The 12,641-nt window shown below is 43.7% G+C and overlaps 1 protein-coding gene across 1 annotated transcript in view; it reads right to left on the bottom strand.

Moving 5' to 3' along the window:
* The window catches only part of ADAMTS3 (ADAM metallopeptidase with thrombospondin type 1 motif 3), a 208,715-nt gene extending 196,418 nt beyond the window's left edge, over nt 1-12,297 (bottom strand). Inside the window, exons 1-3 of the mRNA XM_045019044.1 lie at nt 12,061-12,297; nt 10,540-10,567; nt 565-971 (exon numbers count right to left, since the gene is read on the bottom strand). Of these exons, the coding sequence (XP_044874979.1) occupies nt 565-971; nt 10,540-10,567; nt 12,061-12,129 (504 nt within the window). The 5' untranslated portion in view covers nt 12,130-12,297. The remainder of the gene's footprint in view (nt 1-564; nt 972-10,539; nt 10,568-12,060) is intronic.
* Between the last annotated feature and the right edge of the window lie 344 nt (nt 12,298-12,641).

Here is a 12,641-nt window from a genome sequence, read left to right as displayed (position 1 = left end):
TGCTGCTCAATCTACACTGACATACTTTAGTCTAACATAACAACCAGGCCAAAGTACCTTCAGGACACACCACCTATAAGTATTGTGATCCAACTGATGCTTTTAAAGAGTTAGAATAGTATAGAAAAATAGGGGTCTATTTTTTTCCTAAGAAACATGCCTGATTATTTTTAAACCGTCATTGTTATTTTGGGGGTTCAGTGTGTGAATTTGCTGCATCTCAAAAATATGCATAATATTGGACTTGGATATCTATTTTTTGTAAGCTCACGGACTATAAAACTGCTCATGATAACTTAACATATCACAAAAACCAAAACACAACACTAGTGGGTTTGATTTGTCTCTCTCCTACGGTGATGTCAATAAGGGATAAGTCCAGCAATGGAGGTATTCCGCCTTGAGGCCCAATGACTCCACATAAAACAAGTGTGCAATTTCTAATGGATTTTGGAAAATGAAGTTAACCAAATTATATCATAACTGTTGGATACTTAACAGTAACTAAAGCTTTGTGGAAAAGGGATAAAGATCCAAACATATATGCCACGGAATAAATCTTACCAGACCGTCGCAGTTGCTAATAGCAACAGATGCTCCCGGGATATCAGTGATGTCTCCAACATATGCACAATTGGTCCACAGAGGCTCTTTTTTCCATATCCGCTCTGTTGCGCTTCTAGCCTGACTTTTGTTACCAGCCTCAGTTCCATTTCCACTTTCCACAAAGTCTTCATACCATTCCACTACAGCCTCTGGAGCCACCAGATGGGTGTTAGGCCTCAGCCTGAGATGGAATTCCCTTCCAAAAGCTGTGATGTTAAAATACAGTTGTTTGGGGCTTTGGGATACATCCCTTGTTAATCTTCTTTGATGGTTTGCGGAAAGAATATTGGAGATAAAGCTTCCATCCGCACTGGTGCTGATCGGAGTCACTAGCCCATACAGCCTCTGTCTGATTTTTGGTGAATCTGTCCAAAAAACAAAGACACACACACACAAAAACCAAAATTAGAACGAGAGTATAAGAACAAGTTTGAAAAATGGAGAACAGTTACATACTGTAACAACAGGTAGCCACCAAAATAATGATGAGCAAAGAAACTCACTTACAGCTGTGTCATGGACTCATCCATTGTATTTAAGTACTGTAGATTCTTCCATGATTAGTATTATGCAGTAGACACCAGAAAACCAAGGACAAATAAGATGAATAATGCACTTGAGGCCTAAATTCAGAGCTGATGTAAGTTCGAACCTTACAAACAGACTTAAAATCCCTTAGCACTACTTAGACTCCTTTATACATCAGTGGAGTGAATGTATCAGAGGAGCCAGAAGATATAAATTAAAGTAGGGTTGGGGGTATTTTAATGTACATCTGTAAAATGGGTTGTGCTCCCCACACCGGCCTGGAAAGAGTTGAATTAGGCCAGCTGGGCCTGATCAGCCAATTGAGCTGCAAAGAGAGGGAGATTTAGGCTGTGTGGAAAGCACTACATTAGGGAAGAAGCCTGCACTCTCTCTCTCCTTGAGGAAAGGGAAAAGGAAGTGGAATAGGAACCCATGTGGAAGAGTTTACCTAGTAGCCCCAGGAGAAACTGTGCTGACTAGGAAGGCTCATGGAGAAGCTTAAAGCAGCATGGTAGGAAATAGTCCAAGAAACAGAGCAGTAGGTTTGGTGAAGTCCCAGACTTTAACTGCTCACCTTAGGGCCCTGGACTAGAACCCAGAGTAGTGGGTGGGCCTGGGTTCCCTCCCATCCACAGCAGAGTGGTATTGCTAGGTGCAGGGAATGAAAAGATTGCCCAAGTCACTGGGGAATGACACAGCCAGGGGATGCGGCTGGTGCAGAAGGACTCTGAAAGACTTCCCCAGAAGGGGAAATCAGAGGGTGACCTGGCCAGAGGGCTGAGCCACGAAGCAGCCATACTGCAACAGAAGGAGGTGCCACCCATTGGTGAGCAGAGAACCCAATGACCAACTGCTTACAGTACTGGAGTTATGCCAACCTAGTTTCCCTTTTATAGAGACAGAATGGGTAGAAGCAGGCCTAGTTAGCGTAAGGGCATTTAATTTATATGTCATCATTCTGTCTGACCTCAAAGTCAATCCTGAATTTCCTTCCTTTTGTGCTACAGTCAGGACTTTACTGTTATTCTAACACAGTAATTTTAACCACAGAATTATTTCCCACCCCCCCACCGTACATAAACATGAAGTGATCCAAACCGAAAGAGAAAATGTATTCAATGGAACACTGCCCATCATGTTATGTATTTAGAAAACAATTTCAGCCAAAGTCCAGTCTTACAGATGTCATCAGTTGCAAGGTTTCCATTGACTTCAATACAACCAGAAGTTGGCCCTTTAAATGCATCATATTTACTCCTCCTATTACATCACTTCAATTCTAAGCACAGAGATATTATTACAATGATCTGTATAAAAAGCTACAACTGTTTAGTACCTTCATGTGCTAGCAAGGATGTTTAAACTTAAATAAATAAATAAATAAAAATTTGAACATGGGCCCATTTTTCAAAGTTGGGTGAACATATGAAGATATGCCTGGATAGGCATCTTGACTGTAAGGCTCTAGGGCTTAAATTGGGTATGTGCAAATGTATGTTTCCAATTGCATATGGCCCCCATACAATTTAGGCTTCATACACAGAGACCAAAGGCCTGAATTTTTTCCATTTCAAAGTATTCAGGAGATTCCATGATCTTTATGTGTAAGTGCCAAAATAAGCGAACTCCTGTTTGCATTCTCCTTTACAAAACCCCACATGACTGTTCTACATGTGCATTAAACAAAGCAGTTTGTTTCCTTGCACTGCAGCTTTCCAAAGAAAGTGTCACGTTTTGTATTGTAACTCGGCAATCTCAGAAAACTGATTTATAATGTAAAAATAAAACCTGAGGGATTCTTAGCTAGAGTCATCCCAGCAGATGCCACTGCAATGATTCATCCTGTCAATGTACTAACACAGCCGAGTAGACGGGAATCCTATGGGCTCTCACTTTTCCCCCTGTGGCTCTCCAATGAATGTCTTTTTTACGCACTGACCTACTCTTTCCCTTCCTCCTCCTGTAACCTGAAGTAGAATATGATCAAAGATTCAGGAGAATGGAGAAGGTGACTTAAAACCAACTTTGAGAGATGCTGGGCAAGATCCTTGACCCTGCTCCAGTGACAGAGCAACTGTAAAGCCAGCACATCCAACACCCTGTTAACGCTACCTCCATGGGGGGGGGTCCTCAGGTGGTGTAGGATCTGCTTTGGTGGCTCTATGTCATCACTGCTCCCTGCCCTAGGCACAGGGGAGAAAGGAGGCATTGCTGAAACCCCCAGCTGCCTAGCTGCTGAGGCTGTGTAAGTCAGAGTAGTCCTGGGGCAGATCTAACTTAGCCCACCAGGTAAACATGCCCAGATTGAAGGGAGAGGAAAGGTGGGTTAAAAGCACTTTTGCCTACCTGCCTGCTATCTGCCACCACTGGTCAGGACAGAGGATTTGAGCCACAATTCCTACCTGATAAGCAGCAAAAGTAGCTGATCTGTAGGCTTTAAATTGGGGTCTAGATGCACATATTTGCAGGAGTAAATATAATGCTCAAAGGGTGCCAGGATGACAGTCCATGAAATGCAAGTCCTGTGTTTGCTGTGTAACAGGTACAAGACAAGCGGTGGCAGTGCATGCTACCCCCATAGTTCCTCACCAGCCTCCTGGAAGAGCCACTTAGTTGGGAGAGTAACTTTTTTCCTCCATTCCCATTCAGTCCTTCGTCTCCTTTGAGACTGGCAACAAACTTGCTTTTTAGTGGTATATGGATATCTGTCTCGTAGGAAGTTGAATGTTAAATGACAGCTATGACTTATTTCAAATAAACCACCTAATGGCCAACTATCCTAAACTTAAGCCTCAAGTGGACTATGGCTAAGTTACCCAAGGGAAGGTCTCTGTTTCTTTACTTCCCACCATATTTCCTCAACCAGGACATCCTGGGGCCTGCTATTTCTCCACTTTATACAGTGGCCTTAACTCTCAATTTACACTGAGAGAAGAATCAGGCTATTAGATGTCCAGGTCTCCTCCTGTGATGGTAGAAGGAAGGGCATTCTCTGTGCAAGGGCAATGATTCTGGACCAAACTGCTGCAGGATATGAGTCTGAGCATAAATCTCACCACCTATGGAGCATGCTGTGTGGCACACCTGGTTCAAGGCAGAATTTCCTCCAATGATCACACAAAGACAGCCAATGCAAAAAGAATTAACCAGTCCCGATTCCTATAAAGTGGGTGGTGGAGGGTGTAGAGGGCAGCGCTACCTTCTTGGTACCATTTGATACATCTTTACTATTGAGTGGCTCAGATACTGACGTGTGCCACAGAAATGCCTCTAAATAAACATACTTAATTAAATGCATTAAAACATATCCATTCTCAACCTAAAACAGATTTGAATGAATAACCGAGGTAAAAGGCTCTTGTATCCAATATCAATCCAATGAATAATCCAGATCCTATTTATGCAAACAGACTACCCAGTACTGATAATGTAATTGGAAAATTCTCAATTGCTCCATTCAACTATTTCTCCTAATTATAGTCTATTTCTTACCCTCCCCAACCCTATCATGGAAAAAAAACAATCCTGGCTTCAGATCACAGGCTGAGATATAGAGTTTGGCATCCTCACCCCTTTCCACCACTCCAAAGATTGAAACAGTGCCCTTCCATGACACCAGCCCTCTGACAGCTTCATGTCTCAGAACACTAACCCATTCCCCACAGTTGGGATTACTTAGTTTTGCAGCCAAGTTGATTCTGCATTAACATTCTCAATTTCTAACTGATATTACTAACAGTGGAGGCAGTCAGGAAAATAATGTACAATATTAATTGCTGGTGTTTGGAAATGGAAATTCTTCAAGCCTGTTATGTAGGTATTGCAGTCAAGGTTAGTGAAAAAAGCCTAGTCATTCATACCACTCATTGTGCTGAAAACTACTATGCATACCACAATTAAAAATTACCAACTCACAGTGGGATCTTTCCTGAAGGAGGCATTCACTCTCACCCATAATCAATACAGTCACATCAGCATTAAAAATGCTTTTAACCATTATACATACAATTTTAGGGCCTGATCCTGTAATCCTTACTTATGCAGAACTCCCATTTAAAAATCACTGGGAATTTTGTGTAAAGATCAAAAGTTTGAATCCTGAGAGTTAGAGATGGAATCATATCAAACCCCCGGATTCCACTTTTCCCTGAGAGTATGTTTGTTTTTTGGAGTAGGTAAGGAATGGGAAGCAAAGAAGTTGAAATCTGAACACTTCCAAGTTTTGTCACTGGATCCTAATATTCCCCAAATTTCAGTGGTGCTAAAAATCCAGGTCCAAATTTCACATCTTAGGATCATTTCTACTTAAAATTCACTTACAGAACAATAAAACACAAGTGATTTCTTACTTTTATCACCAACAGAATTTGTGTATTTTTCACACACAGGCAGATAACCAAAATGCACAAATTATAGCCTGACAATCAAAGCCTGAATTTGTAGCACATCTGAGAAGTTACTTTGTACTTTTTAATGGGTAATGTTCCCAGATTTCAGTTTGTGGGGGCAAACAAGTTGCAGTCATTAATAATGAGAACAGCCAGCTGACCACAAGGAGGTGGGAATGAAGGGTGGGAAGAGACATATTAACGTTTTTGCCATCAGCAAAGCACTTTCCAAAGTCTGTAAATGTTTAACTGGAAAAGGAAGTCTCCCTTGTTCAAAGGCAATTAAAATTAAATGTGACAAGCTTAAATACTGAAGAGATCCAAACTCCTCTGCTGACATCAATGATCCTTATTTGTAGACTGCAGTTTATGGAAATACTATTCCATCTGTAGGTGTCCTTTTTTCCTGATTCTCCATTTTCAAAGCTGCACTGTTTTGCCAATTCCAAGTTTTACTAATAATCAGTGAAAAGCATGAGGAGAAAGAAGTGAATTTTATGTTCAATTTTTTTTCCTCATTTTTTAACTGACCTCAAAATTTTTGCTACAATTGTACATTGTTTAAGACAAAAGTAATCATTTATAAAAACATCACATTATTTTATTAAATGTTCCAAAACACATAATCAGGTAACGGACGCATCTGTAAGAAAAAGATATCCATATATTTTTTTAAATCTAAACAATATTAAAGCTTTAGCATGGCTGACCCACACAAGTTGACATCATTTACCTTATTAGAGCTAACCATAATTAAGATTCTAATGTCCTACACTTTCTTTGCACAACTGCATTTGAAAGAGGGATTGTATCATTATGGGAGATTTTTTCTTTTAATAGAATGTATTGGCCAAATTTTGGAACCTGGGGCAAGCAAAGCATCAAATACAGAGATAAGTCCACTTATTTAGGTGCCTATTTTCTGAAATGCCAAATGCCTACAAATTCCACTGAAGGCAATGAGTACACCGCTACCTCGATATAATGCGGTAAAGCAGTGCTCCGGGGGGGTGAGGGCTGCGCATTCCGGTGGATCAAAGCAAGTTCGATGTAACGCGGTTTCACCTGTAACGCGGTAAGATTTTTTGGCTCCCAAGGACAGCGTTCTATCAAGGTAGATGTGTATTAAGCACCTCTGGAAATCAGGACAAGTTATTTAGATGTCTAATTAAAGGTAGCCAGTTTTTAAAGTTTTTGGTTTAATATTTCGGAAGTTTTTATTTGCTAATTATTACCAATAAATAAGTGTTTAAACAAGGGCTTCTACCCTCCAACTTGAATCTGCACTGAGGTTGTAGGACACGTTCTGCCACTTGAGTAGTATCGGACTACCTGAGTCCCTTCACTGATTACTTGGAGCAGTTGTAAGGTGTATTTCGTGCCAGTCAGGGTGGCAGAATCTAGCTCATAGTGATGAATTTATCATAACACAACAGTCATAGCTTCTCTGCAGGATGAAATACAATAGCTACCATGTAATATTCAAAGGCAGAAGTAGCAGCTTGGAAACCTGCAGGGATATGACATGAAGTCTACCAGTGTTACTTTTACCACAAAGATGTGGCTCCTTTGCTTCCACCGTAACTACTGTATGTTTCATACTACCTAAGCTGACCGTATCCAGTACTGGAGAAGGTAGTTATTTGGTCATTTGATCAGTAAACACACTATACCCACATCATAGGAGAAGAACAGTTGTAACAAAACTTGGAGTCGTGTATAATAGGTACCCTCCAAGCTAAAAGCACCAGCACAGCACATGCTCTGCTTGTTGGGCACAAAAGGGCCTGCCATTTTGCATACTGTAATATATCTAGGATGGGAGCATCCAAAGCCAATTTTTCAAGGGAAAAATTGGGAAAGAGTGTTAAGAATTCTTACACTTTTAGAGGAAATAAACGGTTAACCCCTAATACAGCTGTCACTTTATCATGACAGAACAGAGACTGTGATAAGCCTTACAAAGGGCAGAGGCAAAGAGGGCTGCTCCAGCAGTTTAGCAAAGTATTTCTCAGCATTTGGAAGGGTAACGATACGATCCGAACTAGGGTCTCAATCTTACTCCCCCTTGCCTGTGTTAAGTGTTGAGAGCCCTAAGAACTTAGGAAGCAATTTTGGTTGCTCTCTTCTGACCAGTCCAGCCAATTCAGAACCATCACACACAGGCTTCAGAGGGAGCTGTATCTGGCACTTTTTGGCCACAAGCAAGGTCTGAGTGAGTGAAAGCAGAAGATGGAATAAGAAAGATACCCTCAGGAGTCCCAAATGGGTCGGACATCAGTAGGAGCTGTGGTTGTTCAGCACTTCTAAAAAAATCACATTCAAGGTTTCTCAAACTGGATAAACAAAAACTGAGGCTCTCAAGTTTAGTGGCTAGTGAATTACTGCCCTCAATGCCCTCATTTCCTGAACTGTGAACTTGACACAGTGCTATTGGCAACTCAAGTATTCCTTTCCTGAGTGGCCATACAGGATTCTTTCTGGTATTTTCACAGTTCCTGTAGCGTAACAGGCCCTTTGCATCCCTTCAGTGAAACGGTTTTATCCGGATAAGATGACAAGCTGTTCAATCTCGCCAAAGGCAGCCTGCCAATGTCATTTCAGAGTTGGAAACCAAAGCATCCTTCAAGTGGTAGCATCAATAGCAACTCACAGCACGTACACACTGTGGAATTCTGGAGCGCACAGAATGGAGATGTTGCACCAAACCGAGTTTCAAAACCATCTCACAAGAATGCTTTTCTAATTCCAACACCTGAACTAGTCTCATCATTCACAATAAGATTTCTGCTTGACAATTATTGTGCACCTGCTCATCGAATTAAGTTATGCAGTAATATATTAATTTACTGCAGCTCAAAGACATTTTAAAAATAATGGTTTAAAAATGCCCTTTCGGTACAAATTAGGGCAAAAACCAGCACTTTAAAAGCTACCAGATATGTTTTAAATGCAGAAATGTTTCTCCACCAAGACACTATCTATTCAGGAAAATGCAGTAGGTAAAGCAAGTCACATACAATCTGTTTTGGTAACCCTCCGCAAAAGCAGACGATCTGAGAAGCTTATGGGCCAAATCTACCAGCCCAAGCAAGAGTCACAAAAGAGCCTAACGGCAATGAAATCTATGCAGCTGTCCTATGCAGGAGAGAGTAGGCTGCAGTGAGCTCTCACAAGATGTCAAGCGCTATGCAGCTATGCTCAACAGGAGCTCCAGCCATACCGCTGTGAAAACAGATCTGGGTACAGGAGCAGACTGCGAGTCGGACCAGAGCTGTCCCCTGGGTATGGCGAATCGAGGCAACTGCTTCGGGGGCCCCGCAGGCCGGTGCTATTGGCCAAACCGCTTAGTCCCAGAAGTGATGGGTCGGTCCCAGAAGTGACGGATTCATCACTTTCACCCCGCCCCCAGGGATGGCCCTGAGTAGGACCAGTGAATCCATAATAGACTACTAAGGAAGCAATACAGCAACTGCAAAGGCTCCTATTACAACCTCAGGATTAAAAAGAGAATTCTATCCTAACCTATCCCCTATGGAGCACACAGCCAGTTATGCCCAGCTACGCAGAGGGATACAGATTTGCCCCATGTATCCAAGATCATATCCCTAGTCTCTGTGGGTGTCTCAAGAACATTCCCAAACTGTGGCAACTGAGCTATGAAAAAGACAAAAGAGAGAGAGAAAGAAAGAGAGAGAGAGATCTATTTTCCAGGATAAGCATTTTTTTTCTGAAGTACAATATGATTTCTAAAAGCAGCATTTCCATATAGTTTATGGTTACTGAAATTAAAAAATAATACAAATTGCATGTAAACAACCAAAAACAAAAACACAAGGCCAGCACATAGCCCGGGGGTGGGGGGGGGATTTGCCAATTAAACATAAACCCACATAAGTACCTCACTTCCCATTACTCATAGGTAGTAGTGGAAATTAACTTCAACACACTAGAATTCAGTGCCAGAATGGAAATTAAAAGAAAAACCTCCACAATTAATGAAAGTGCTCGAACTTGCTTTCAGAACACCTGGCACACACTGGAAGGTTAAAACTCCAATTTGGGAGAGTTTCCTGGGGTGGAAGCCTAACCCTCCTATATAGCACCTTTCACAGCACTGTACACAAGCATTAAGAAAGCCTCGTAACATCCCAGGAAAGTATTATAAACACCCTTTTCACAGATGGGTAAACTGAGAACTACATAAGATTACACTCCCCAGGGCAAATACTAACCCAAAAAGAGAATCCAAGAGACCAGGCACTCATTCCTATATTCTGCTAGCTAACACATTCCCTTCCATAAAGATAAAGGAGCAAATTCTGTACTGAAATCAATGGAACTGCTCCCATTTGCACCAGCAAAGTATTTGTTCCAGAATTTCCAGTCTCTTTTTTTCACCACTGTCCCTTGAGAAATGTAGCAGTTGAAAAAACAAAAAGTGATTTAAATTTGTAATGGAGATAGCAAGGTTTTAAAGTGACCAATGGATACTGAGGGAGAAACCTTTTCTTCGGGTCTCATTCACCCCATATTCCACAGTCAACGTAACAAAATATTTCCAGCTTAAAAAAAAAATGTTAAATGCTTACACACAATATCAAGACTGTCCAAAAACGTGTTTTGCCCTTCCCAAAACTGAGTAGGATTCCTTCCTTTATTCAAAAAGTATCCAGACAAAAAGAATTCCACATATCTGATTTACCATGAGATTTGAACGGCCAATTTAAGCACACTCCAATTTTTAACTTTTCTTGGTTTTGTTCTTTTAAAAGGGAAAGTGTAGATTTTGTTGAAATGTGAGGGTGATAATAAGAGGGCATAAAGACAAATTACATTACTGCAGATATACACATTTCTGCTGGAAGGAAGAATCTATGGTTCAAGTGTGAAAATGTTGTTAGTCTGCACATGCACTAATAGCGTCTTCTTCAAGAAAAGAAGTTTAAATAAACTGACTTATTGAACTTATTTATTTCACTTTCCTTTTCAGAGGGGGGGGAAAAAAGATGCTTACCTATTTGGATCGTTTCTTCTTTACCAGCCTGCAGAGGGGAAAAAAACAAAAACATATACACACAAAACTGTTAGTTTAATTATTATGTGATGTGTTACTGTAAAATATGTGTTTCTGGAAAGTGGAAAATCATTTGGTTTGTATTGCACTGTTGGTAGATTTCTGCTTTTGGTTTTCTGAGGTGGTGTTTTTCCCTAACTGAATAAGCAGCTGTTCCCACCAATATAGGAATAGACTCCATAATAAGTTTAACATAAATAGAGCAGCTAAGAAGTCCTAATTCTGAATGAACCATTCTATAAATTGTGACACTGTGCCAAAAAATAATTCCAGTGGCCAAAGGCCTTAAAATTAATTAAAGCTATGATTCCTGAAGAGTGGGCATGTGAAGGAATAATCAGGCATGTATGCTGACAGTTTTGATACCAGGGAAACCGAGGAAAGCAAACTACCCTTCCCTTCCTACAGGCAGTTAGAGATCAAGCTGAATAGCTCATGCAGAAATGGGAGAGCTACATACTCAGGATTCAGACAGAGCAGCCTGCTGCACCCTGCTGGAGTCAATGCCAAAACTCCCAGGTGGCTGCAGGATGGGGCTCAAGGTAGCTGCTGCCAGACTAAGGACTCATTCAAGTCTGGGGTTTACCTTGCTGGGGACAGAAGAGAGGATACTGAAGTCTTCAAAAAGAAGGGGGAAGGAGGGTAGAGGAGAGACATGCCCAGCAACGGAAAAGGGAAAAGCCAGGAAACGCTCCCCCGACCTGTCAAAGCAAACTTTGCAGCAAAAGGATTGTGCAAGCAATTCCCTTTTGACACGTGCATAATGGATCGCTCTCCCCTAACGCCGAATTATTTCTCTCTGCAGCCCACGAGTTTCCTCGCGGGCATGAAAGAGACCAGAAGACAATTACAAGCGCCTTGAAAAGAAAACCCCTCTTTGAATGGATTTCTTAAGGGATCCAAATGAAAGGGGGGAGACGGGAGAGAGAGAAGGGAACGAGCTTCCAGATTCATTCATGATGCCACATGCCCCGGGACAGAGGGACGGTGACAGATAAAACCAACGGAGCAACTCTGCTGCTGTTGGTAATACTCTTCTCTCTCTGCTGATATTATCCATGACTGGAGAGACTAATAACCGTTTAAATTGTAGGGGAAGCGCCTAGCTTTGGGCAGCAATAACTCCGCTGAGATCAAGCAACGTGACACGTGCACTCACCGCCAGTCCATTCAAAAAGAAAAACTACATAAAAACCGCCAAACGTTCCCGGGGTGGCGGGTGTGGGTGACAATAAATGAAGTGACTGCTATTGGGCGGTGCAGCGATCTCACTGGAGGGAGTTCTCCGGCAGCGACCTTCCCTCCGGGATCGCGCAATGTAACAGTGGGTCCGTGCAAGTAAAGGCATAAAACCCAACCGCGCTCTCCCCCCCCCCCTAAAAGCGGAGGGAGACAACGACGGCAGCAGCTTTCTGGGGGGGTGGGGGGCTCCGAAGCGATGGATCCAGCGCACCCACTTACTGGTTCAGCCGCCGCAGCCCTCAGCTCTCCCAGCGAGGCTGCTACCAACAGCAGGGGCAGGAGAACCATCCCGAGTCCCGCTCCCTGCCGAGACCCCGCCACGGGGACACGCGCAGCGCCGAGACCCGGGAGTCCCGCGGCCGGGGCTTGCTCGGAGCGGGTCTCCCGCGCCGCGGCCGGGCCAGGGGAGGTGAACGCCAGGGGGGGGTGGCCGCGCGCCAGCCCCGCCCGCGGGTCCCTCCGGGCGAGAGCCGGGGCCGCTGGGCTGACGGGCGCCGGGGCAGAGTCACCGCGCGGCCGCCTGCTGCTCGCCGAGCCCTGCCGGCGCCTCGCGACCTGCCGGGCTAATAAAGCTGCCGGCAGCGGCCCCGGGCCGGGCTCCGCCTCCTCCCCCCCCCGCCCCCGCCCCCGCCGCGCGCGCCTCCGACGTCAGGGGCTCCCCTGGCGCGAGCCGGCCGCCTCCCCGGGCTCCCCGCGCGGGCTGCGCCGCAGGTTCTGCCCGCAGCGCCCCGGCTCGCCGGCCCTTCCCTGGGGCGGGCAGGAGCCCGGGCATCCGCCCCTGGCGGGAGAGGCGGTAGCGC

Source organism: Mauremys mutica, chromosome 5, assembly GCF_020497125.1.
Source record: "Mauremys mutica isolate MM-2020 ecotype Southern chromosome 5, ASM2049712v1, whole genome shotgun sequence".
NCBI lineage: Eukaryota > Metazoa > Chordata > Testudines > Geoemydidae > Mauremys > Mauremys mutica.
The sequence above is the reverse complement of the archived record's forward strand: the minus strand, read 5'-3'. Positions and strand labels throughout refer to the sequence as shown.